Source organism: Gigantopelta aegis, chromosome 3 (genome assembly GCF_016097555.1).
Source record: "Gigantopelta aegis isolate Gae_Host chromosome 3, Gae_host_genome, whole genome shotgun sequence".
Classification (NCBI taxonomy): domain Eukaryota; kingdom Metazoa; phylum Mollusca; class Gastropoda; order Neomphalida; family Peltospiridae; genus Gigantopelta; species Gigantopelta aegis.
Window position 1 is genome coordinate 2,758,504 of NC_054701.1, and position 25,729 is coordinate 2,784,232.

The 25,729-nt window shown below is 37.1% G+C and overlaps 1 protein-coding gene across 10 annotated transcripts in view; it reads left to right on the forward strand.

Annotated features, from left to right (window-relative positions):
• Positions 1 to 25,729, forward strand: part of LOC121367386 (protein monoglycylase TTLL8-like) — a 79,982-nt gene that overhangs the window by 47,504 nt on the left and 6,749 nt on the right. For 6 of the 10 annotated variants that reach the window (XM_041491531.1, XM_041491533.1, XM_041491532.1 and 3 more), the window contains 9 exons: positions 835 to 1,179; positions 1,686 to 1,825; positions 2,661 to 2,719; positions 5,670 to 5,821; positions 6,278 to 6,373; positions 7,430 to 7,688; positions 9,114 to 9,219; positions 10,470 to 10,617; positions 11,180 to 11,896. In XM_041491531.1, coding sequence (XP_041347465.1) covers positions 835 to 1,179; positions 1,686 to 1,825; positions 2,661 to 2,719; positions 5,670 to 5,821; positions 6,278 to 6,373; positions 7,430 to 7,688; positions 9,114 to 9,219; positions 10,470 to 10,617; positions 11,180 to 11,896 — 2,022 coding nt within the window. Of the gene's footprint in view, positions 1 to 834; positions 1,180 to 1,685; positions 1,826 to 2,660; positions 2,720 to 5,669; positions 5,822 to 6,277; positions 6,374 to 7,429; positions 7,689 to 9,113; positions 9,220 to 10,469; positions 10,618 to 11,179; positions 11,897 to 15,737; positions 15,783 to 21,219; positions 21,377 to 25,729 lie in introns of all 10 variants that reach the window. The other 4 variants (XM_041491537.1, XM_041491536.1, XM_041491535.1 and 1 more) reach the window with 3 other exon arrangements.

Genomic DNA, 25,729 nt, shown 5'->3' on the forward strand with positions numbered 1-25,729 from the left:
GTTTAATCGTAGAAATATTTTTATTTTTCGGAAACATCTTACAATGCAGCAAACTCAGGAATGTCCTTTTAAAGAACAGTAAGTAGGTGCACATGCAGGACATTTTTTAATGGGATCTAAGCAGTCTCTGGCTGAGTCTGTGTGTCAGACTCACATCGATAGCGCCAAACGCCAGAATTTCTAAGGAAATTTAATATTTAAAACCAAAAAAATCTCTTTGGTACACTTGTCCATTATTATCACCCCCCCCCCCCCCCCCAAAACAAAACAACAACACCCCAAACAAAACAAACAAACAAACAAAACAATAATAATAAAATAAATAAATAAATAAAAGCCGAAATTAACGTTATTTACTGTGAAATTAATAATTTAAAGTAGCATATTTTCCATGATCATTCGAAAGTAAATGGTTCAAGTTTAACCAAAAAAAAACATAAATTCATTTCCAATTTTCCTTCATTCTGATAGCCATTTTTTTTTTTTTTTTACATTCACAAATTAAGGGAAATAAACATATTTAGTAATATTTAAATTTTGATTTAAACTGCTTATGTTTTGGGACGAATTAATTTTGTTGTGGGCAAGTGAAATTTGAGAGTTACTTGCCTGGCGAACAACTGAACATTTTAGGATATGCAGGCCAGCCCTGGCATGAAAATGTGCTTTTTAAAATGTGTATTAGTAGTCTCAAATTTAAAAATCATTCCCCTTCTACTCTCCTGACTAAATCTAAGGAGTGGTTTTTCACTAATATTAATTCATAATGGGTTTACATTATTTATTTGCTGTTTGTGGTGAAAAATAAGGCAGTTTGCTAATGTTGTCTTTCAGAGGATTTCCGGTTGACTGCATGTATAAATATACTGAATATTGTAATCAGTCAGTACGCAGTTGTCAATCAGCTGAGAGAGAATGCAGAGAGTGCAGAGGCCAAGAACAGTGCTAAGCCTGAGGCAGACGTAGCAGTGACTACTGAAGATGAACCTTCTTCCCCAGTCAAACCACCCACGGAAAACAAACTTCCATCCCCAGTCAAACCGCCCACGGAAAACGAATCTCCCTCTCCAGTCAAACCGCCCACAGAAAACAACAGTGAGTCGCAAGAAACGAAGGAAATTACTCCAACAGAAGAAGAACCACTTCCACCATCCAGCACTGTCTCATTGCAGTCAAAAGGTTTTTATAATCCGCCTATGTTATTATTATTATTATTTTTTTATTTTTTTTTATCATCTAATTTAGGAAAGTGGAGATAGCTGGAATATGCCATGGTGATATATTTATACTAAGCTAAGTACTTTTTTATTGATAGCTGTGGTGTTCTTATTTAGTATTTAATTTAAGAGTCATTTGCTCGTCTAACTGATTACAGTGACACGTTTTTATTTTAGACAACTAAATCAGATGCAGGTCAAAACAACAGATGTCCTGTTGGCTGAAATGGGCCATTAATAAATGTTCAGTGATCACTAGCTGTGGCATATATTGTCATATTAGTTGTGGGTTTTTGTTGTTATTTTTGTTTTTTGTTTTTGGTGGGGGTGTTTTTGTTTTGTTTGTTTTTTGTTACAAGAAATCAGACTGAATACAGTTTCATAGCTCCCACTGTCCAATAGTTCATGGTTATACTATTATTTAGAAAACAAATTAAATCTTTAGTGGCAATTTTTATCTATTTTTAGAACTTATAGTGAGTGCAAGAGTGCTGAAGAAGATTAAGAAGAAAATAAATATTTCACTGCGAGTCCTGCAGCAGGCAATGCAGCAGTGCACCCGTTACCTTGCTAACAAGGATCACGAAGATATTGACAAGCCTGATGAGGTAAGCAGAGTTTTCATTAGTTAGACACGTTACCTTGCCAACAAGGATCACAAAGATATTGACAAGCCTGATGAGTTAAGCAGAGTTTTCATTACTTACACCCGTTACCATGCCAACAAGGATCACAAAGATATTGACAAGCCTTATGAGGTAAGCAGAGTTTTCATTACTTACACCCATTGCCATGCCAACAAGGATCATGAAGGTATTAACAAGCCTGATGAGTTAGCATGGCATGCAGGGATTTTCAGTGTCTGCTGTTGCCGCAGCCACATACTTCTTATACTTCTAATTATACACGGGTCTCATTAAATATAGCTGGCCACATGTCTCAAACAGATTCCTGTGTTCAGATGTGATGAACAATCTAGGTACTTGGTATAGGTTCAATTCAATTCAGTGTATTGTACAAAACACAGAGTGTAGATAATCAAGTTTTCAGATTTTCATAAACATATTTCCGTCTTAAGTGTCAAAGTTGTTATTTTTGATAAGGGTTTGATTTATTCCTGGATACGTTTTTGAATTGGTACTTGACAAAGCCTCATGAAATATTCAAATTTGTATTTGTATCTTTGATTAGAGTTAATTTTTATGATCTTTCATCATTTACTTTAATTGTAAATGAATTCTGTGAAAGATAATACACCAGAATATAATTCCATGAACAATGCTTAAACTATATTGAATCCATTATTTAAAATGATATGTACTAGAATTATGTTAATTTTGCCAGTATACACGATGGTCTTATGATTTTGTCTCCATTTAATACATAATATAGATAACATTTAAATACATCAATCTTGACTGATTTAGTTTTTTCATTCCACAGTTGGTTCTGTCAGAGAGTCAGTGGGATCAGCTGATACACAGTTACTACCAGCTCGCTCAGTGAGTTCGTTTTACTTAGCACCAACAGGAGAAAACACACACTTCAATAATGTGTTTCCTTACTTAGCACTGACAGGAGAAAACACACACTTCAACACAATGTTTCCTTACTTAGCACCAACAGGAGAAAACACACATTTCAACAGTGTTTCCGTACTTAGCACCAACAGGAAAAACACACACTTCAACACAGTGTTTCCTTACTTAGCACCGACAGGATAAAACACACACTTCAACACAGTGTTTCCTTACTTAGCACCGACAGGAAAAAACATACTTCAACACAGTGTTTCCTTACTTAGCACCGACATTAAACACACACACTTCAACACAGTTGTTCCTTACTTTACTTGGCACCGACAGGAGAAAACACACACTTCAACACAGTGTTTCCTTACTTGGTACCAACAGGAGAAAACACACACTTCAACACAGTGTTTCCTTACTTGGCACCCACAGGAGAAAACACACACTTCAACACAGTGTTTCCTTACTTAGCACCCACAGGAGAAAACACACACTTCAACACAGTGTTTCCTTACTTAGCACTGACAGGAGAAAACACACACTTCAACATTGTGTTTCCTTACTTAGCACCCACAGGAGAAAACACACACTTCAACACAGTGTTTCCTTACTTAGCACCCACAGGAGAAAACACACACTTCAACACAGTGTTTCCTTAGTTGGCACCAACAGGAGAAAACACACACTTCAACACAGTGTTTCCTTACTTAGCACCGACAGGAGAAAACACACTTCAACACAGTGTTTCCTTACTTGGCACCGACAGGAGAAAACACACTTCAACACAGTGTTTCCTTACTTGGCACCGACAGGAGAAAACACACTTCAACACAGTGTTTCCTTACTTAGCACCGACAGGAGAAAACACACACTTCAACACAGTGTTTCCTTACTTGGCGCCGACAGGAGAAAACACACTTCAACACAGTGTTTCCTTACTTAGCACCGACAGGAGAAAACACACACTTCAACACAGTGTTTCCTTACTTAGCACCGACAGGAGAAAACACACTTCAACACGGTGTTTCCTTACTTGGCACCGACAGGAGAAAACACACACTTCAACACAGTGTTTCCTTACTTGGCACCAACAGGAGAAAACACACACTTCAACACGGTGTTTCCTTACTTGGCACCGACAGGAGAAAACACACTTCAACACAGTGTTTCCTTACTTTACTTGGCACCGACAGGAGAAAACACACACTTCAACACAGTGTTTCCTTACTTGGTACCGACAGGAGAAAACACACACTTCAACACAGTGTTTCCTTACTTGGCACCCACAGGAGAAAACACACACTTCAACACAGTGTTTCCTTACTTAGCACCCACAGGAGAAAACACACACTTCAACACAGTGTTTCCTTACTTAGCACTGACAGGAGAAAACACACACTTCAACATTGTGTTTCCTTACTTAGCACCCACAGGAGAAAACACACACTTCAACACAGTGTTTCCTTACTTAGCACCCACAGGAGAAAACACACACTTCAACACGGTGTTTCCTTACTTGGCACCGACAGGAGAAAACACACACTTCAACACAGTGTTTCCTTACTTGGCACCAACAGGAGAAAACACACACTTCAACACGGTGTTTCCTTACTTGGCACTGACAGGAGAAAACACACACTTCAACACAGTGTTTCCTTACTTTACTTGGCACCGACAGGAGAAAACACACACTTCAACACAGTGTTTCCTTACTTGGCACCAACAGGAGAAAACACACACTTCAACACGGTGTTTCCTTACTTGGCACCGACAGGAGAAAACACACACTTCAACACAGTGTTTCCTTACTTTACTTGGCACCGACAGGAGAAAACACACACTTCAACACAGTGTTTCCTTACTTGGTACCGACAGGAGAAAACACACACTTCAACACAGTGTTTCCTTACTTGGCACCCACAGGAGAAAACACACACTTCAACACAGTGTTTCCTTACTTAGCACCCACAGGAGAAAACACACACTTCAACACAGTGTTTCCTTACTTAGCACTGACAGGAGAAAACACACACTTCAACATTGTGTTTCCTTACTTAGCACCCACAGGAGAAAACACACACTTCAACACAGTGTTTCCTTACTTAGCACCCACAGGAGAAAACACACACTTCAACACAGTGTTTCCTTACTTAGCACCCACAGGAGAAAACACACACTTCAACACAGTGTTTCCTTACTTAGCACTGACAGGAGAAAACACACACTTCAACATTGTGTTTCCTTACTTAGCACCCACAGGAGAAAACACACACTTCAACACAGTGTTTCCTTACTTAGCACCCACAGGAGAAAACACACACTTCAACACAGTGTTTCCTTAGTTGGCACCAACAGGAGAAAACACACACTTCAACACAGTGTTTCCTTACTTAGCACTGACAGGAGAAAACACACACTTCACCTCAATGTTTTCTTCCTTTAAAACAAATGGGATTTTTTATCACAGGTGATTAACTGAAAAAAAAAGCTCAATGTTAGTTACACAACAGAAAAATAAAGTTGTCAATGTCTTAATTTGCTTATTTCTCTAGTATAGATGTATTTTGCATTTTAACTATAATATAGGGGTTTTTTAAATTGTGTTTGTTGATGTTAATATTTTAATTTGCAAAGTCACTATATCTTTTTGATATATGTATTTTATTTTATATATTAAGCACTCATAATATTTTTGTTATGCTAACAATTTTACTCGTTCTTTGTCATTTATTCTAAGACCAATTCCATGATGGATTCCTTTTAAATATTTTTTATTCTACATTAATCCTGGATTGTTGAAATATTAAAAACTTCATGTATGTTCAAATATCTTTGAAGTATTAACACAGAAAGTATAATTTATTTTATGCTGATGGATTTACATAATTTATTTATGTAATGTGATGGTTGTTATTGTTTTCAGTGAAGGTGGGTTCGTTCCTGCGGTACCCCAGACCCTTCTTGGTCAGTGTGAGAGTTTGTTAAACCGGATCAAGTCCAAGTTTCCGCAGTTTGAGATGAACGGCACACGCAATGTCTGGATTGTAAAACCTGGAGCCAAGTCAAGAGGAAGAGGTGATGCTATATTTATTGTTTTGTAGTATGTTTTGAGAGGTCTTAAAGGTGCATTTACAAAGTTACAAACAACCATATTCACTAGGTGTTCCTGTATTTGCCATATGTGACTACACATTAACCATTTCCACATATTATCTTTGCGTAATGAAGTCAACAACATCAAAACTGTAATGTGCTGCTACTCGTCGTATACAGTGCTTTTGTTCAGAATCCTTGGTGAAAAGTATACAGACAACATTCATTGCTTATCCTTGAAAAAGAAAGTAAATATAATTGGTTTTAACTTTGGGTCTTGCCCTTCAAGGATTGTTCATCCTAAATGATGATATTCTGGGCTTTTTGTTTGTAGACATTATTTGTGAACGTTTGCAGTAATGACAAAATAGTATCGCTTGCTCATTCATTCATTCATTCATTCATTCATCCATTTATTCATCGATTCGTTCCTTGCAGGAATCATATGTTACAACAAGCTGGAGGACATGCTGAAGCTGGTAAATGCTCAGGTCTGTCAGAAAGATGGAAAATATGTCGTCCAGAAGTACATTGGTAATTATTTCTATTATGATCATAATTTAACGTTAAATATGTTGTCAAAAACAAAAGAGTGCCATTTTACAGGCTAGATTACAACTTGACATATCATAGTATGAGTTGTTTTTTAATTTTTCAGAGAGACCTCTACTGGTGTACAACACCAAGTTTGACATCCGCCAGTGGTTCCTGGTGATGTTCTTAACCTTTAGACTACTGGATTAATTTTTAACAAAAACCACGTTGAGTGGGTACAAGTTTATAATTTTTACAACATATATTCACTTAAATGTTTTATAAAAACATGAAATAAAGTTCATATATGAATCGGTAAGTATTATTTTCGTGTTTTTTTGTGTAATTTTTATTATTTTAGATCGGTTAATGGTGATTAAAATTAGGCAAAAAATCGAAAAAGTTGCGTTTACTTACGGGCATTTGTGGCCAGCTGTCCAGTATTTATGTCCATTATTCCACATAACAGTGGTTTTCTGACCAGAATTTTTTTTTAAACCCGAACTAACATTCATATTGCAATATTTGGTAATTTTCGTTGTTGGTAAAACGATCAAATTTATTATCAAATAGGCTGTCACAATCAGCTATCGATCCCTGAAAATGACCACGACGTGCCGCCATTGTTGTCAAGCGAAAATACTTGCCGAAAACCACTTTTTTAACTCAAAATTTCAAGGTATTTTCATTTGAAAAAATCAAAACAAAAGCCACCATTTTGAAAAAAAATATTTTTTCTTTAATTATATTTCCGTTTCCGGTGAGTGTCGTGTGCAAAACGGTGGGAAATATGAATTGGGGAGTGCACTGTATACAGTGTACAGTATATCGACTGACGTGACGTCGGTCGGGCGAGATATCTCGCCTGCAGTAGTCAGAAGGTTAAATATATAGGGCTTGATGTATCGTATAGTATGAGTTATTATCTCATCTTTCAGAGAGGCCTGTACTGGTGTACAACACGAAGTTTGACATCTGCCAGTGGTTCCTGGTGATGTTCTTAAATATAGAGGGCTTGATTTATCGTATAGTATGAGTTGTTTTTTAATCTGTCAGAGAGGCCTCTACTGGTGTACAACACGAAGTTTGATATCCGCCAGTGGTTCCTGGTGACCGACTGGAGTCCCCTGACGATGTGGTTCTACACGGACAGCTATGTGCGGTTCTGCTCCAAGCAGTACACCCTGGACGACTTCGACGAAGCCATCCACCTGTCGAACAACGCCATCCAGAAAAACAAGAAGAACGGGCCACGCTCGCCCAAACTACCCAGCGACAACATGTGGACGCACGAAGACTTCAAGTCCTTTCTTAGGTTCGGCTTGTCGGTCGTTCTGTCAGTGTAATTCAGGCCTTTGAAAATTGCCAGAATTATTGTTTCATTCATGTGTCTTCACGCAAATGTAAAAGATTTGTTAGCGTAACCTATTTTCTGTTCGCGCATTAAATTTAGGACATTATTTACATGGATTTAACGGGTTACGCAAAAAGAAAATGGGTTACCTGAATTTATTTTTGCGTAAACCATAAATGGATTTCACAAATATTGAATTCTCAGAGTTCTGTAAATTGTGGGTGTGCAATTCTAAAGACATGTTTATCATGTAGTTGACCTTTTTGTGGGTGTGCATTTCTAAAGACATGTTTATCATGTAGTTGACCTTTATATGGGTGTGCAATTCTAAAGGCATGTTTATCATGTAGTTGACCGTTATGTGGGTGTGCAATTCTAAAGACATGTTTATCATGTAGTTGACCTTCATGTGGGTGTGCAATTCTAAAGAAATCTTTATCATGTAGTTGACCTTTATGTGGGTGTGCAATTCTAAAGACATGTTTATCATGTAGTTGACCTTTATGTGGATGTGCAATTCTAAAGACATGTTTATCATGTAGTTGACCTTTATGTGGATGTGCAATTCTAAAGACATGTTTATCATGTAGTTGACCTTTATGTGGGTGTGCAATTCTAAAGACATGTTTATCATGTAGTTGACCTTTATGTGGGTGTGCAATTCTAAAGAAATCTTTATCATGTAGTTGACCTTCTTCTTTTTGTTTAGTGTTTTATGCAATGTACTAAATGAGCTTTCATTTTGTATTGTGTTTATGTCCTGAGTGAAATAATTTTCAGTTGTGAGCTTTAGCCAGTGACAATGCAAATTATTTCACGAGAGACATAAACATGATACGAAATGGTATTGAGTTTAACATATTTATTATCCAGTAGTTGATATCAATTTATATCAATGAACTCATTTAATTAACATTTCAATGTGGTCGTAGTGTGCCAGTCGTATGACGTCGCAGTGACATTCTAGTGGGACACAACACTTTGATGTGTACCAAGATGTTTTTAATTATATGGGTAATAAACTGTAAGTATGAAAGGGTTAAAAGTGTGTGTAGTTTTAGTTATTCACCTTTGACCATGGGGGATATTAGAAAGTTGCTTGTCTCTATGTTTGTGCATGTAAAAGTTGGGAGTGAAGATCTTGGACAATTTATAACAAACATGTTTTAAATCAGATACATGCTGTCATCAGGAACCATGACCACAGTTGTTCTGTTTTTATAACGTATGGCACTTTACACTATTTGCTGCTCAAATGTTTTGTAAGAATAGTTTCTTCCTGTTTTAACGTGATTAATCTGTTATTTGACGATTTTGTTTTTAAGGAGATAAATTGCATCAAGTGAATGTCAAAGTTTATGTTGAATGTTTGTTTGTTTTTTGTAGCCAGAGGAAGCAAGGCAACATCTGGGATGACGTCATTTACCCCGGGATGAAGAAAGCTGTTCTTTGTTCCTTGTTGGTCACACAGGATCTCATCGAGTACAGAAAGGTTGGCACACATATTTTTGGGAGAGTTGTTTGAGGAATGTTCGTCACTGACTACTACAGTGATGCAATCAGGGAATAAATAAACCTTTGAGGCTTGACAGAAGAAACCAAATCATCTCATTGTATTTTATTTTTAGATTAGATATTTAAAAATGCCTCTTTATAAATTAAAAAACACATAATATGAAAGGTCAGCACAAATTAATTTTCTTATTTGCTGGTTCTAAATACTTCCTCATAATTTGTAGGAATTTTGTTGTATGGTAGGGGATCTTTTTGGGATTGGATTTTTAAAATGCCTCTTTATAAATCAAAATGAATTATAAATAAAAGCTACTTTTTAATTTTGATAGTGTAGCCAGTTTGTATTGACCAATTATAGTGACCGCTTAAAGAAAGTCATGAACTGCTACCAGTAAAATTTCTCCTAGTCAAATGACCTGACTCAACTTGTTTGATTTGGCTAGATATTTAATGGCATGTTCTTTACATCATTTATTTTAAGCAAAATTTGAGAATTGTAAGTTTAAAGGGGCATTCCTGAGTTTGATGCACTTTTTAAGATGTTATCGACTAAAAGAGACTTTTTAACGATTGTAATTACATATCAAATATATTTTTCTGAATACATTATGAGTGGCTGTATCTTAAACGTGTTTTTGATCGTTCTAATATTTGTACTAGGTTAAATTTCATCTATTTCCTAAAATATTGTTTTTGTCGTACGTACGAAATTATTTGAAGATAAATCCAGTTTGGGCTTCTTACAAATATTAAGAAGACCAGAAACACATTGAATATACAGACACTGATATTCTAAACAAGAAAATATATTTAATATACAAATTTAATCATAGAAATATTTTATTAGTCGGAAACATCTTACAATGCAGCAAACTCAGGAATGTCCCTTTAAGAACTGTTGTTGAATGTGACAGAGATAACATATTTCAAGAATGAAGTTCTGAATTTTGTATGTGATACTGCAAAACACTTTTTTGTTTTACTTAGCTTATCGAAAGCTAGGAATAAATATGATTTTTCCCACTCTTCGTGTTGACTTGCAGGATTAAAACAATAACAGGTTAATCATGTTGGCCATCGGCTTTATCCTGTTGAGGACGAATGGGGAATTCTGCTTGACACGTCTTGCGGAGTTGCCCATTCTTACAGTTACAGGATACAGCCTATAACCTACATGATTCACGTGTTATTCTCTGTGTGATTGTGATGAATGTGTTCGCCTTGCAGTCGTCATTTGAGCTGTACGGTGCCGACTTCATGCTCACTGAAGACTTCCATCCCTGGCTGATTGAAATCAACTCGAGTCCCAGCATGGAGGCCAGTACGGCCATCACCGCGAGATTGTGCGCCAATGTGCTCGAAGATACCATTAAAGGTAAACATTGTCACAGAAAGTCTCACATAGGACACCGGTTTCCAATGGCAACCACTGACTTATAAACGGGCTTGAAATTAGGGTCTTGACTTATAACCAAGATCAACTTATAACTGAAGATATACATTAATAATAACAACAACAATAGAATGGGCTTGAAATTAAGGTCTTGACTTATAACCAAGATCAACTTATAACTGAAGATATACATTAATAATAACAACAACAATAGGCAATAACAAAACACAATTACTTTGATATTATCAAACAAGGTGAGATATAGGTCAGAAAAAACATTAAAGATGTCTTTTTGTTTAAAAGAAAATACCGGTATGAAATTACAATAACAGAGATTTGGGTAAATTTCTTTTTATTGAAATACTTTGTCTTATTCAGCAAACTGGATTTTTAAATCATGTTGAAAAGAGCAAAGAAAAATTGCAAAATGATGGAGGCTATTTAAATTAATTTTCTAATAAAACAAATACTGCTAATGTTCTGTAACTGAATATATATTCACTGCTTGTAATCCACCATTTTTTCTTCTTTTATTTTTTTTCAGTTGTAATTGATAGAAAAAATGACAAAAACTGTGATATAGGAAAGTTTGAACTGGCGTACAAACAGCCGTTTGTGGCTGCCCCGTCATACATAGGAATGAATCTCAGTCTGGATGGACAAACAATCCGCCGTATCGGCACAGTCAAGCGTTCTGAGACCAGCAATGGTCAGAACAGTGAACCCTATTTTACACCAAGGACCAATGTTCGGCAGTCTGCATCGCTGGACAAAATGGCAGAACTAAAAAAGGTGATGGCACCCACAAGCTCTGCCAGTGTTGTTGCGACAAGTACAAAAGGTGCTCTTCCTGAAGGAGGTGGAAAAGTGAAGAAGAGTTACTCTCTAAGCAAAGTGTCAGAATCTCCATTAGTGTTGGAATCGCCTTATGACAAACCACACATTTTGTTCCCCGGCCAAAAGACTTCAAGTGTGGAGCACAAGAAGACCGACATTTCTGGTTCAAGTGTCGCTGGAGGAAATTCCACCACAATCTCGGTGAAGCACGGGATGCTTGTACAGCCACCACTCCAGCCAAAACCGTCCAGCCAAACTCCGTCTCTGTCTGTGACAAACTCGCGGAGAATCGTGTCGCGCACGTCTGTGTCAAACACTTACAAGATTCAGACTCCCACGACGGACAAAGTGAAACCCGTTGTTTCCGTGAACAACGTGGAGTCCACCGACTTGCAGACAATCAAGGCCTCAGGAGGATCCAAAGGTAATGGCAGCGGGGTGTTCCAGCCCAGTCATAAGATTAAGCGTAAGAGTAAGCGGTCGCTGATAAAGCGAGACAAGAACCGCACGCACGTGACGATCCGCTTCCCGCACGTGCCGTACGCCAATGTGAACGTGGCCTTCTCGCTGCCCGACAGCGGCCACACGGGGCCACCCAAACTCAAGTACTTCACACAGGCTTGTACGCCACGCGACGAATTCTATGGTCCAAGCCTTCCACTGGCTGGGGTTGAGAGTTCTTAGCAGTCCACGTTCTGGGCCAATCCAGTTAGTCCTTAGGCCTACCCAATTGCTACTTAGGCCTGTGCTTTAGTCATCCTTAGGCCTACCCAATTGCTACTTAGGCCTGTGCTTTAGTCATTAAGCCTACCCAATTGCTACTTAGGCCTGTGCTTTAGTCATTAGGTCTTCCCAATTGCTACTTAGGCCTGTGCTTTAGTCATTAGGTCTACCCAATTGCTACTTAGGCCTGTGCTTTAGTCATTAGGTCTACTCAATTGCTACTTAGGCCTGTGCTTTAGTCATTAGGTCTACTCAATTGCTACTTAGACCTGTGCTTTAGTCATTAGGCCTGACCCATCACTACTTGGGTCAGTGCTTTAGTCATTAGGTCTGACCCATTACTACTTGGGCCTGTGCTTTAGTCATTAGGTCTGACCCATCACTACTTGGGTCAGTGCTTTAGTCATTAGGCCTGTTTAATTAGTTCTTAAGCCAATCCCATTTGGTCTTAGGCCAGTGCTTTAGTCATTAGGTCTACTCAATTGCTACTTGGGTCAGTGCTTTAGTCATTAGGCCTGACCCATCACTACTTGGGTCAGTGCTTTAGTCATTAGGCCTGACCCATTACTACTTAGACCTGTGCTTTAGTCATTAGGCCTGACCCATCACTACTTAGGCCTGTGCTTTAGTCATTAGGTCTGACCCATCACTACTTGCGTCAGTGCTTTAGTCATTAGGTCTGACCCATTACTACTTAGACCTGTGCTTTAGTCATTAGGTCTGACCCATCACTACTTGGGTCTGTGCTTTAGTCATTAGGTCTGACCCATCACTACTTGGGTCTGTGCTTTAGTCATTAGGTCTGACCCATCACTACTTGGGTCAGTGCTTTAGTCATTAGGTCTGACCCATCACTACTTACGTCAGTGCTTTAGTCCTTAGGTCTGACCCATCACTACTTAGGCCTGTGCTTTAGTCCTTAGGTCTGACCCATCACTACTTGCGTCAGTGCTTTAGTCCTTAGGTCTGACCCATCACTACTTGCGTCAGTGCTTTAGTCCTTAGGTCTGACCCATCACTACTTGCGTCAGTGCTTTAGTCCTTAGGTCTGACCCATCACTACTTGCGTCAGTGCTTTAGTCCTTAGGTCTGACCCATCACTACTTGCGTCAGTGCTTTAGTCCTTAGGTCTGACCCATCACTACTTGGGTCAGTGCTTTAGTCCTTAGGTCTGACCCATCACTACTTGGGTCAGTGCTTTAGTCCTTAGGTCTGACCCATCACTACTTGGACCTGTGCTTTAGTCATTAGGTCTGACCCATCACTACTTGGACCTCCTTAGGTCTGACCCATCACTACTTGGGTCAGTGCTTTAGTCATTAGGTCTGACCCATCACTACTTGGGTCAGTGCTTTAGTCATTAGGTCTGACCCATCACTACTTAGGCCTGTGCTTTAGTCATTAGGTCTGACCCATCACTACTTGGGTCAGTGCTTTAGTCATTAGGTCTGACCCATCACTACTTGGGTCAGTGCTTTAGTCCTTAGGTCTGACCCATCACTACTTGGGTCAGTGCTTTAGTCATTAGGTCTGACCCATCACTACTTGGGTCAGTGCTTTAGTCATTAGGTCTGACCCATCACTACTTGGGTCAGTGCTTTAGTCATTAGGTCTGACCCATCACTACTTGGGTCAGTGCTTTAGTCATTAGGTCTGACCCATCACTACTTGGGTCAGTGCTTTAGTCATTAGGTCTGACCCATCACTACTTGGGTCAGTGCTTTAGTCATTAGGTCTGACCCATCACTACTTGGGTCAGTGCTTTAGTCATTAGGTCTGACCCATCACTACTTGGGTCAGTGCTTTAGTCATTAGGTCTGACCCATCACTACTTGGGTCAGTGCTTTAGTCATTAGGTCTGACCCATCACTACTTGGGTCAGTGCTTTAGTCATTAGGTCTGACCCATCACTACTTGGGTCTGTGCTTTAGTCATTAGGTCTGACCCATCACTACTTGGGTCAGTGCTTTAGTCATTAGGTCTGACCCATCACTACTTGGGTCAGTGCTTTAGTCATTAGGTCTGACCCATCACTACTTGCGTCAGTGCTTTAGTCATTAGGTCTGACCCATCACTACTTGGGTCAGTGCTTTAGTCATTAGGTCTGACCCATCACTACTTGGGTCAGTGCTTTAGTCATTAGGTCTGACCCATCACTACTTGGGTCAGTGCTTTAGTCATTAGGTCTGACCCATCACTACTTGGGTCAGTGCTTTAGTCATTAGGTCTGACCCATCACTACTTGGGTCAGTGCTTTAGTCATTAGGTCTGACCCATCACTACTTGGGTCTGTGCTTTAGTCATTAGGTCTGACCCATCACTACTTGGGCCTGTGCTTTAGTCATTAGGCCTGTTTAATTAGTTCTTAAGCCAATCCCATTTGGTCTTAGGCCAGTGCTTTAGTCCTTAGACCAGAGCATGAGTTCTAGGCTGATTCTCAATATTCATTGAACCAATCCCAGTTGGCCCTTAGGTCAGTGCAGCATCACGCCATTAATCACTTTACGCCATATTAGATCATAGGCCAGAAACATAGTTTGCTTTTATACTTCTGACTATCTGATTACCACCCCACGTTTGACTATGATTTTGTTTTAATGTGGTACAATATATGCTATGAATATCACTGTACATGCTATAAAAGGCATTGTAATGTTTGTAGAAAGCTATAATAGTATAATGCTTCTTTATGAGATGCGTGTGTGTGTGGGGGGGGGTGTGTGTTTGGGAGGTTGTTTCTTTAGTTTTTATTTAATTAATCAACCGGTTATTTGAAGCTATGCAGAAGATTAAATGTTTGAATAATGTAATCCAAAGAATAAAGTTTGCAGTGGTTTGTACTATCAGTTGTAGTGTTTGTGACAGTTGAATTATTTAAAACTTACAAATGTGCTGCAGTTTGGTTCTCTGTTTCTGCCCTTGTCTTACAAATAAAACAGATTACTTGGGTCAGATTTACAAAATGTAATGATTGCATACTTATATTGGAAACAAGGATGAAATAAGACTTGTCATTGTGGATAAATGATTGTGTTTACATACATTTAACCAAATTAATTATTGAATATACAAGAATCGCTGTTTATGGAAGTTACCTGTGACTAAGCGATTGGATAAAGTATATTAGTGAAGTTTGCTTTTAAAATGGCTGTTATGCATAATCTTGTTTGTTTAATTTTTAGATATTTTACTCTGTTTGTTGAGGATAAAGATCGCTCATATGCCTGGTCTTGTAAAATATTCTTAGCACAAATTCCTATAACAGATTATCAGCTTTATTCAGGTAGAGTGCAAATTATCAGCTTTATTCAGGTAGAGTGCAAATTATCAGCTTTATTCAGGTAGAGTGCAAATTATCAGCTTTATTCAGGTAGAGTGCAAATTATCAGCTTTATTCAGGTAGAGTGCATATTATCAGCTTTATTCAGATAGAGTGCAGATTATTAGCTTTATTCAGGTAGAGTGCAAATTTAAGCTCTGTATTGTTATAAAAACATTACATTTTGTGTTTGGAATATAGCAGTTTTATTCTGGTTTAACAGGATATTCCAGTTTAACGCCCTGGCAATGGACTGCAGGTGAAATGGGTAAGGGAAACATATTCTGGGTTGTATATATCACAGTTTGGGTGCTTTTCTTATTAATCAAGTCTAGCTTTTTTTTGTCTTCCATTTAATTTTTGGGCTGATCAAGTTTTTTAATACTTTAAATATCAATACACATAAATATACGATAATCTTAGTATGCATATTTAACAATATATAATGCACATTATTGCTTAATATCAACACATATAATCGTATAGTTAATTATTAAAACGGTTAAATGTGACGACTATTATATATAACGGGCGCAGCCATTTTGTACCATCTCAGTGAGTACGCCCTCTGGCGAGCTGGTGGTTACGTAATACTTAACGAGTCACGTCAGGAATGAGCCTTAGAACTAGAGAAACACAATCTACCTGGTTTCTGCGGGATGATAAATAGTCATACATTGCAATGTTCTGTAATAATACACATCCCAGTAAGCCAGCAATATATCCAGCACTATATATATTATTTTTCAATACAAAATAAAATACCATTGTCAAAGTGGCTACACAACAAGTCGAAACAATTAACAATGTTTTGCCCATGCATTAACCTACGTACTGAAATGATACACGGAGTGTTTTCTTAGTTAATTAGTCTATGCTGTTAGTTGCTTCTACCTGTGATTCCTGATTGGCAGGTGTGTATTTGATTGGTAACAAGACCAGCCAATTAATTGACGCTGTCTAGACACAAAAATACATACCGGTATTGTGGAATATTACCTGTCGCCCCTAAAATTGTAATGGACATGGTTTATTACTGTAAATAGTTCTGTAAAACTATTGATTAAGTAGACTTTTCCATCTTAAACCACAGAACTGACCAATTACATAGTCCCAAAGAAAAGAAAATTACCACTTGGGTATCATGGGTTGTCGTTTTTGCTCCAACGTAGCATATCAATAGGCGTAATAGTGTACATTTTTCCTTTGGATTATTACACAGAGAAAAATACTATAACCCCATTTTGTTCCGTTAATGCAACTTGAAATATATTTAGTTAAATAGTTTATTATATTATTACGTCATTATGCTGTTTTATAAGTCAGGTTGATCAAAGAGAAGCACCTTGTCGAAAATTACTGCTTTTGTTTACACTGTACATACAGGAGATGGTCAGGAGCTGACGTCACTTCGCCCCAAGCTATCCCACCGGACGTCACAAAAACGAAACAAAATGGCTGCCCCCAGTTAGCAGGAATAATCATGTTTTTTTATTAACTCTAAAATTACGCGTTTTTCATTTGCTAAAGTGTCAGTATGTGTTGGTGGTCCAACACATAAGGCTCTTGTTTTAGTTGACCCTACCTTTAAGAATTTGTGAAATACAGCAGTTTTGAAATGTTTTTGTCTTGGGCAAAATGCTCACCAACGGCAGTTTTCAGCTTTCCTGCAGCAGTATTAGACTGGTGACATTTGCAACAAATGTAAAAACAAAAACTTATCCCTTTAATAAATGGCAATAACTTATCCAACAGCGATTGCTGTCAGTGCCGTCATTACGTTCGAGCCTTGATTATATATTGACTGTCGGAATTTTACAGCTACATTTCTGCAAAATATTTGTAACCTGCCTGACCAATGGGTCAATATTTTTAAAGAATATATCAGTCTGTGTACACTTTGCTATCAAATTTGAAATGCAGTCTCCATTTTTTAAGCAAATGTCATTTTCTGTGTTGGGGTGAAATATGAACTTACATTTATGGATGTGACTAATTTAACTTACTTAATTTTATAAACACTGACAAAAACAGTAAAAGATGGCACTTGAAATTCCCAACCAATATTGTATGACGTTTCAGTAATTTATATCATAGTTATCTCCCTCTTTTATTCCCACATTGTGAGTCTGATTTTTTTATAGTTATTTCTGCAATTCACTATATATTTTTTGTTCTTTGTTTGTCTTAAGCCCATATACAGTAATAAAAGATATTTTTCAACTAGCATATTCAGTGCCAATTAACATAAAAATAAGTTTTTTTAGAGATACCTCACCATTAATACTTCACCATTTATTAGATCGTGTACTCATGATCCGTATACCGTGGACAGTCCTACTTCATTAACATATTTCCCCAATTACTGATTAATATATATATATATATATATATATTTGTGTATTGTATTTACTATTTGTTGCCCTTTATAGGGATAAACAAATATTAATTTTTAAAACAAGTTGGATATTGGGGGCCAGAATTTTGTAATAAAGGGAATGAATTTGGGTAGGGTGGGTTGCATCTCTGCACTTTTTTATGCTTAGTCCATCAGTTTTCGAAGTGTTTGTTACAGAACTTTACACCTACTATAGATTGTATTTAGCATTGCAACATTTCAGCAAGACACCAGTAACCTTTAGAACTAACCGTGTTGTACTCTAACATAAGCATTCATACAAACAGGTACAAATGTAGCATGGTAACCCATAGAACAAACATCAGAATGATACACACTTTTTGTTTTGTGGGTGGGGGGTTGCATCTCTGCGCTTTTTTGTTCTTAGTTTATTACCTAAATAACTTTTTCTTTTTTCCCCCATTTTTCAGTCTTATATTAAATTACTTTTGTGCTTCTGTTTTCATTATAATAGAGGGTGAATAACAATACTTTAGTAGTGCATGTATTAGGCCTACCGTCACTTGATTCAACTTGTTTCATATTCATTGTCTCAGGCACAGTCAAACACTTGGATTGTTTGTCATGAGTTTCACAAACTGTATGTTTTATATACAGTGTACATAAAACATAATTTACAGTGCGTGAGAAAAGTACTGTATTAAAAATAATATCTCAGCAATTTAAAGGCAGTTACCGGTAGGTATGTTAGACACATACAGTTGTTTTGTCACTTGGTCTAGAGTGTCAGAGAGGAAACTGACAGCCACCATAGAGGCTGCTTTTACTGAATAACAGCAAGGGTTCCTTTATATGCACTTTGTTATAGACAGGGAGACATATCCCACATAATGTATATCAGTCATGGGGCAGTAGTTGGGACATGGGTCACCTATAGCTCACTCATTACAGAGCCAGGGATAATGTATTCTGCTGGCACTTGATATGATTTCTGTTCTGCATGCGGCATGCCACTCAAACGGTAGACTTTGTGGAAGGAAGGGAAGAAATGGTATATTTAACAAGGCACTAGATTGTCTGAATTACTTTATAATCAGGATTTTAACATACTAACACATGAAGTCTGTTTATATAAGTTTTTGACTGTTTTGACTGTGCTCAACATATGAATAGGAAAATGCTATTTTAGTCTGTAGTCAGCTGTAGGTACTAACAGATGATGGGTTGCCCAGCGCTTGCCACTGCCAATCTTTCAGTACCAACAGTGGCACTGGCTGTGATTCGTAGTAAAGTCAGCGTAAAATACAGCCAAATCATGCATTATTAAATATACACAAGAGAAGCTGACAAATGTGTTAAGACCTGTGAAGAGGTTTATATCAGTACAGACGGTTGTATTCAAGTTGCAAGTAATAGACTGAATTCAGGAATTTTCTTCTCTTGTAGTTTAGTATTCCACCAGAAAAGTAAACATTATATAATACAGATATTTTGGGATTCCATGACAAAATCTTTAACTTTTGGGATTCATGGAAGTGTGGAATTCTGCTAAATTGGCAGTCTGAAAATACCCTGTCTTCACATGTAGTCCCATAATTGTGTTCCATACTGACACTGTATAGAAAGGTATCAGTATGAAATAGGATCATTTGCATGAGAAGATCACCCATACCCATGTATACAAGATGTACATTTGTATGTACCAGTATACCCATCCACAGAGTTAAAATCAAGCAGTTCGTAATAATCATGTTCTGCCCTGGATAGAGTATTGTTTTCTGACAATTTCTATCAAAATATGATTTATTGTGTGTCATGCTCATATCGGTCTACTCTGTCAATGTTGTCACAATACACTGACCTCGGACTCTCCTCAATATTGAAACTCACCCTTTGATGATTTTTGTTCTGCGCTTACAAATATATTTTGATGGTAAACAGAGCATCATATTTTTACACTTTGTTCAACCTTTATTATACAATAACAAATTTTTATTTTCTGCTTAGATTGAAATATTTTTAAGTTGATGCTTAATTATGTCATAAAATGATGTGAAATCACTGTAATGTAAAGTGGGTAGTTATATCATTGATCTAGGACGGTCTCTGAGACCTGGCCTGGTGCTTAGAAAACTGTTAGAGTCTAGACTCAAAACTCTAATACAGTCTGAGACACCAATGTCATGACAACGCCATACAAATTGTATGCGTGTTACGTCATTAGGATTTGAGTCTGGACTCTAAATGCACGGACCCAGATTTTTGTTTAGTGTGATATGATGACACATTTTGTGATTTGTTGTGTGCTTGCATGGTGGCTTCGTTTGGACAAGAGTTTGTTTGGATTGCCAGCCACTGATATGAAATCATGACAGCCGAGTGCTAACTCTTTAATATGATGTTAAAGTATTTATTTGTCAAATATGTGTGTGTTTGATTTCTCTATTATTTGTGAACTGATTTTGTATATTATTTATAAATTTTTGCTACTAGTATTGGGTTTTTTTAATGTGTTTTATATATCTAATGTAATAACTAACATGTTACTTAACAAATGAAAATAATTTAATAAATTAATAGGAATTACTGTTTTTAAAAACAAGTTATAAAACTATATTGTACCATTTTATATGTTTATGTCTAATTTATAAATGCTTATGATATATGAAGACATTTTAAAATTGTTATGGATGAATTACTTCAATTAATACAGCTTTCTATGAACAGATACATAATTTGAAAACAATGTTTATGAAATAATTCTTGTGCTTGGCTTGTTTGTACAGATTCAGTGTATTATTGTGGACCAATATTCATACTTTGCACATCTCTAGTGGTGTTTCTCATCTTTTACTGATGGTTGTTTTGGGAGGGAGGGGTTAGTATTTGTATGTATACATGTCTGTGGAGCAGTCTGTGTTTGACATTAATGTTTGTACATTGTAAATTTCATCCATCAAATCTTATTTCATGCAACATAGATGTAGTGACATGTATTTTAAAATATTAATCACAATTTAGCTATTTTTGAAACACTGAAAATAAGATTTTAAAAATATTTCACAAGAAGTCAAGACTGATAAAGCAGCAACACATAATATATGTACTGTTGTATTTAACAAAATGTACATCTTTATTATCTAAATTACATCTTAATTATTTTAATCTATCAATAATCAGCACAAGCATGTATAGAATTATTTGTACAGATGTTTTCATTCTGTGTTTCACTCCTAATTAATAACCAGTATTTTGTGTGTGTGGTTTGTTTTTGGCTGGTTGGCCATTAAACATTCATTTATTCATTCATTTATTGATAATGTTCCATTCACTTTACATTACGAAGGTAAGAAACGTCAGAGAAAACCCCGTCGCACCCGTCTGAAGGTCAGCCTGTCGCTGACCAAATCGGCATCTGTGGTCGTGTTGCGAAAAGCTCCTATTGTCAAATTGCTCATTGTTAATCACCAGGGACGAGTAGCTCAGTCGTAAATTGGCTCAAGGTGACTTTGGTTTTTAAATGTTCCACGCATTCTCAGTCCGCTTTCAGTCCCTGTGCATGGATAACGTATGATCACTGCTTGCAATAGTCACTCATGCAGTTTCTCCATACAATCACTGCTTGCAACTCAATCTCATTGCTTTCTATTAGGTAATGTCTTCTGTTATCCAACTTCTCATTTCAAATTGTTCATGTCCTCGTGACAAAAAAGAAGAAGAAATGTTTACAATTTATTAAGTTTTTTCATGTTTTGTTTTTTGAAGTATTATTTTTCTTTCTTTTTTTGTAATGTTTTGGTTCTTTGAAGTTTTGTGGATGGTGAACATTTTCTTTATAGACTCCCTTTCATTTTTATTGGTTGGTATATTTAGAAAGAAAAAAACTTAAATTAAAACATATTTACTGACTCAGAGATGGAATGCATATTATAAATACCAGTAACTGAAGACTTCTATTTGTGAGAGGTGAAATTTACCCTGGTTTTTGAGAGGAAGTTTACAGTGAAATTTACCCTGGTTTTTGAGAGGAAGTTTACAGTGAAATTTATTCTGTTTTTTGAGAGGAAGTTTACAGTGAAATTTACCCTGGTTTTTGAGAGGGAGTTTACAGTGAAATTTACCGGGTTTTTTAGAGGAAGTTTACAGTGAAATTTACCTGTTTTTTAGAGTTTACAGTGAAATTTACCTGTTTTTTAGAGTCTACAGTGAAATGTACCCTGGGTTTTTTTAGAGGAGGTCTACAGTGAAATTTACCCTGGTTTTTTTTAGAGGGGAGTCTACAGTGAAATTTACCCTGGTTTTTTTTAGAGGGAGTCTACAGTGAAATTTACCCTGGTTTTTTTTAGAGGAAGTCTTCAGTGAAATTTACCCTGTTTTTACAGGAAGTCTACAGTGAAATTTACCCTGGGTTTTTTTAAGAGGGAGTCTACAGTGAAATTTACCCTGGGTTTTTTTAAAGGGAGTCTACAGTGAAATTTACCTTGTTTTTTTTTAGAGGGGAGTCTACAGTGAAATTTACCCTGGTTTTAGAGGAAGTCTACAGTCAACTTTACCCAGGCTTTTTGCATCCACACATGACACCCCTTCCACACACATTGTCCTGTGTCTGTCAAATTTGATTGCCATGAAATCCATAGGTGCTGACAGATGTGTCTTCCCCCACTTGCTCACATTTACACTCATCTGTAGGGCAGACACATTTGGCAGACGATAGATAACTTATGCGAAAATGGATGTGGATGACCAACAAAAGTCCAGATGAATCTGACTGCGGCCAAAGTTAACAGGAACTTTGTTAAAATCAATAAATTGATTTACCCAAAATAAAATTGTCACTCGGTCAGTAGTATATTCTGATTCACTGGCTTTTGATGGAGAAACAAAACTATGGGACATGCAACTGACCAATTTGTATTAAATTTGGGACCGTTTAAAGCCTTTTGATAATCAAACTGCACATCAGTTGATTGATGTAAACAAATAAACATGCAAAAACACCAATAAATGGATAGCAATTTCTTCCAGTAATAGAAACGGACAGGAGCTTCGGACCAACAAGAATAACAGATGTAGGATTGGTCGACACATTTAAAAAAAAACATTGTGTCAGAAATAGAGAATCGGTCCCAGACTGGCAAAGGGGGGCTTTCCCCTCCTGTGTTTACCAAATAATAAACGTTGATGTGTTTTGTGAGACATGTAGTTGCAAACACGCCGGGCAGTCTCTAGCAATGGCAGGTTCAGGATTTCAGATGGGAGCAGACTTGAATTCTGACAAGAGACCTCTTGAAGCCCTGAGGTGGTTGTGTTAATGTAAGGATCCCCACCTCATCCTCATAGACCTGCCCCTGACTAACCATGTGGTTGTGTTAGTGTAGAGCTCCCAATCTCACCTGCATAGACCTGCCCTGTGGTTGTGTTAATGTAAAGTTCCCCACCTCATCCACATAGACCTGCCCCTGACTAGCCATGTGGTTGTGTTAATGTAAGGATCCCCACCTCATCCACATAGACCTGCCCCTGACTAGACATGTGGTAGTGTTAATGTAAAGATCTCCACTTCATCCTTGTAGACCTGAACCTATGGTTGTGTTAATGTAAAGATCACCATCTTATCCTTTTAGATCTGCCCTGTGGTTGTTAGTCTCCTCCAGTACTGCTACACATGTTGTTAGTCTCCTTCTGTACTGCTTCATATGTTCTTAGTCTCCTCCAGTACTGCTACACATGTTGTTAGTCTCCTCCAGTACTGCTTCATATGTTAGTCTTATCCAGTACTGCTTCATATGTTGTTAGTCTCCTCCAGTACTGCTTCATATGTTCTTAGTCTCCTCCAGTACTGCTACACATGTTGTTAGTCTCCTCCAGTACTGCTTCATATGTTGTTAGTCTCCAGTACTGCTACACATGTTGTTAGTCTCCTCCAGTACTGCTTCTTATGTTCTTAGTCTCCTCCAGTACTGCTGCACATGTTGTTAGTCTCCTCCAGTACTGCTTCATATGTTGTTAGTCTTATCTAGAACTACTGCTTCATATGTTGTTAGTCTCCTCCAGTACTGCTTCATATGTTGTTAGTCTTATCCTGTACTACTGCTTCATATGTTGTTAGTCTCCTCCAGTACTGCTTCATATGTTGTTAGTCTCCAGTACTGCTTCATATGTTGTTAGTCTCCAGTACTGCTTCACATGTTGTTAGTCTCCTCCAGTACTGCTTCATATGTTGTTAGTCTCCTTCAGTACTGCTTCACATGTTAGTCTCATCCAGTACTGCTTCACATGTTGTTAGTCTCCTCCAGTACTGCTTCACATGTTGTTAGTCTCCAGTACTGCTTCACATGTTGTTAGTCTCCTCCAGTACTGCTTCATGTTGTTAGTCTCCTCCAGTACTGCTTCACATGTTGTTAGTCTCCTACAGTACTGCTTCATATGTTGTTAGTCTTATCCAGTATTGCTTCATATGCTGTTAGTCTCCTCCAGTACTGCTTCACATGTTGTTAGTCTTATCCAGTACTGCTTCAGTATCCAGGCTTTAACAGGACCATTTAGTTAATATTGGATTCCTTCACATTCATAACTCCTTTATTTAGCATGCCAGATTCCTTCACATTAGCATTTTTCATGTATACATAATTTTGCCATTCATGTTCAGCTATAATATTAACAAATTCTTTGACATTAACCTTTAGCGGGTCTGTTCTTGAATGACGTCATAGACTGAATCTATTTGTGACGTCAAACTAATAGCGCTGTACTGCAAGCTGTCACTTCTGCACATCATCACGCAATGATGGGTTAACAACAACATGCTTGTTCATGTGGTGTATAGAATGTGTCAGCTTCCCTCCCATTAATAGCTTCACCATGTAGCATAGTTAATAGTTAATGCAAATTTAATTAACCATTTATGCACCCACTAACAGATTCTTGCATTTCTTCACCTTAGAGGACGTTACTGTACTTTTTCTATCATTTCTGTTTTACTTTTCCTTTCAGACAGTAGTAAGTGACTTGCTGTACCAATGTATGTTGTATTACCATGTTTCTGCTATAATATATTAACGGTACTACTAACATTAGTGGTGATTCCTAGTATGGAAATATTGATTGTCAAACATTGATATTTTCTGTTGTTATCCAAGTTTCTTTTCATCTGTTGTCTCTACAGTAGTTAATTTGTTAATAATTAATTGATATTAATCAGCTATTTTATGAATGGTGTTTCATTATCATTGAAAAATGCCTCTTGTTTTACTTGATTTATAATAAAATGCTGTTACATTCATTGCAATGTAAGGTCATCCCATTGGTCCAGCCGTAGCAACGGGAGGTTGTTTATTTTTCGATGAACGTAAAAATTACGTTGTCAGGGAACATCATATCTGATGACGTCATTTTATATGGGCAAGTTGTCTTATTGAGCGTTATAGTTTATGCATAAAACATAATTCAAAATAAAGTATGACGTTTTAGTGTTATTATTAACCTGTATGATTCAAATTTAATTATAAGTATTGTCTGTTATTTCTTTTACGTTCATCTGGGTATGAAAAAAAAATTATCCGTAAATTTATGTGAGAACGGCTTTGACGATTCCCAGTTTGCGGATGATTTTGTTTGTTCATACCCCAGTGAACGTAAAAGAAACAACAGACAATCCTTAAATGTGTTTTGAGAGATTCTGTCTATTGAAGGTTGTGAGATAAAATTGGCATGGTAATCATAGGATGTTCTATTTCAAAATTTAGATTTTAATAAAATAATTACTTATAGTGGATTTAAAAAAAAGTTTAATTGCACTAATAAATTAATTCAGAATTCTGGTTTTGTACTCATTCCAGTGGTAAGTGATAACCATT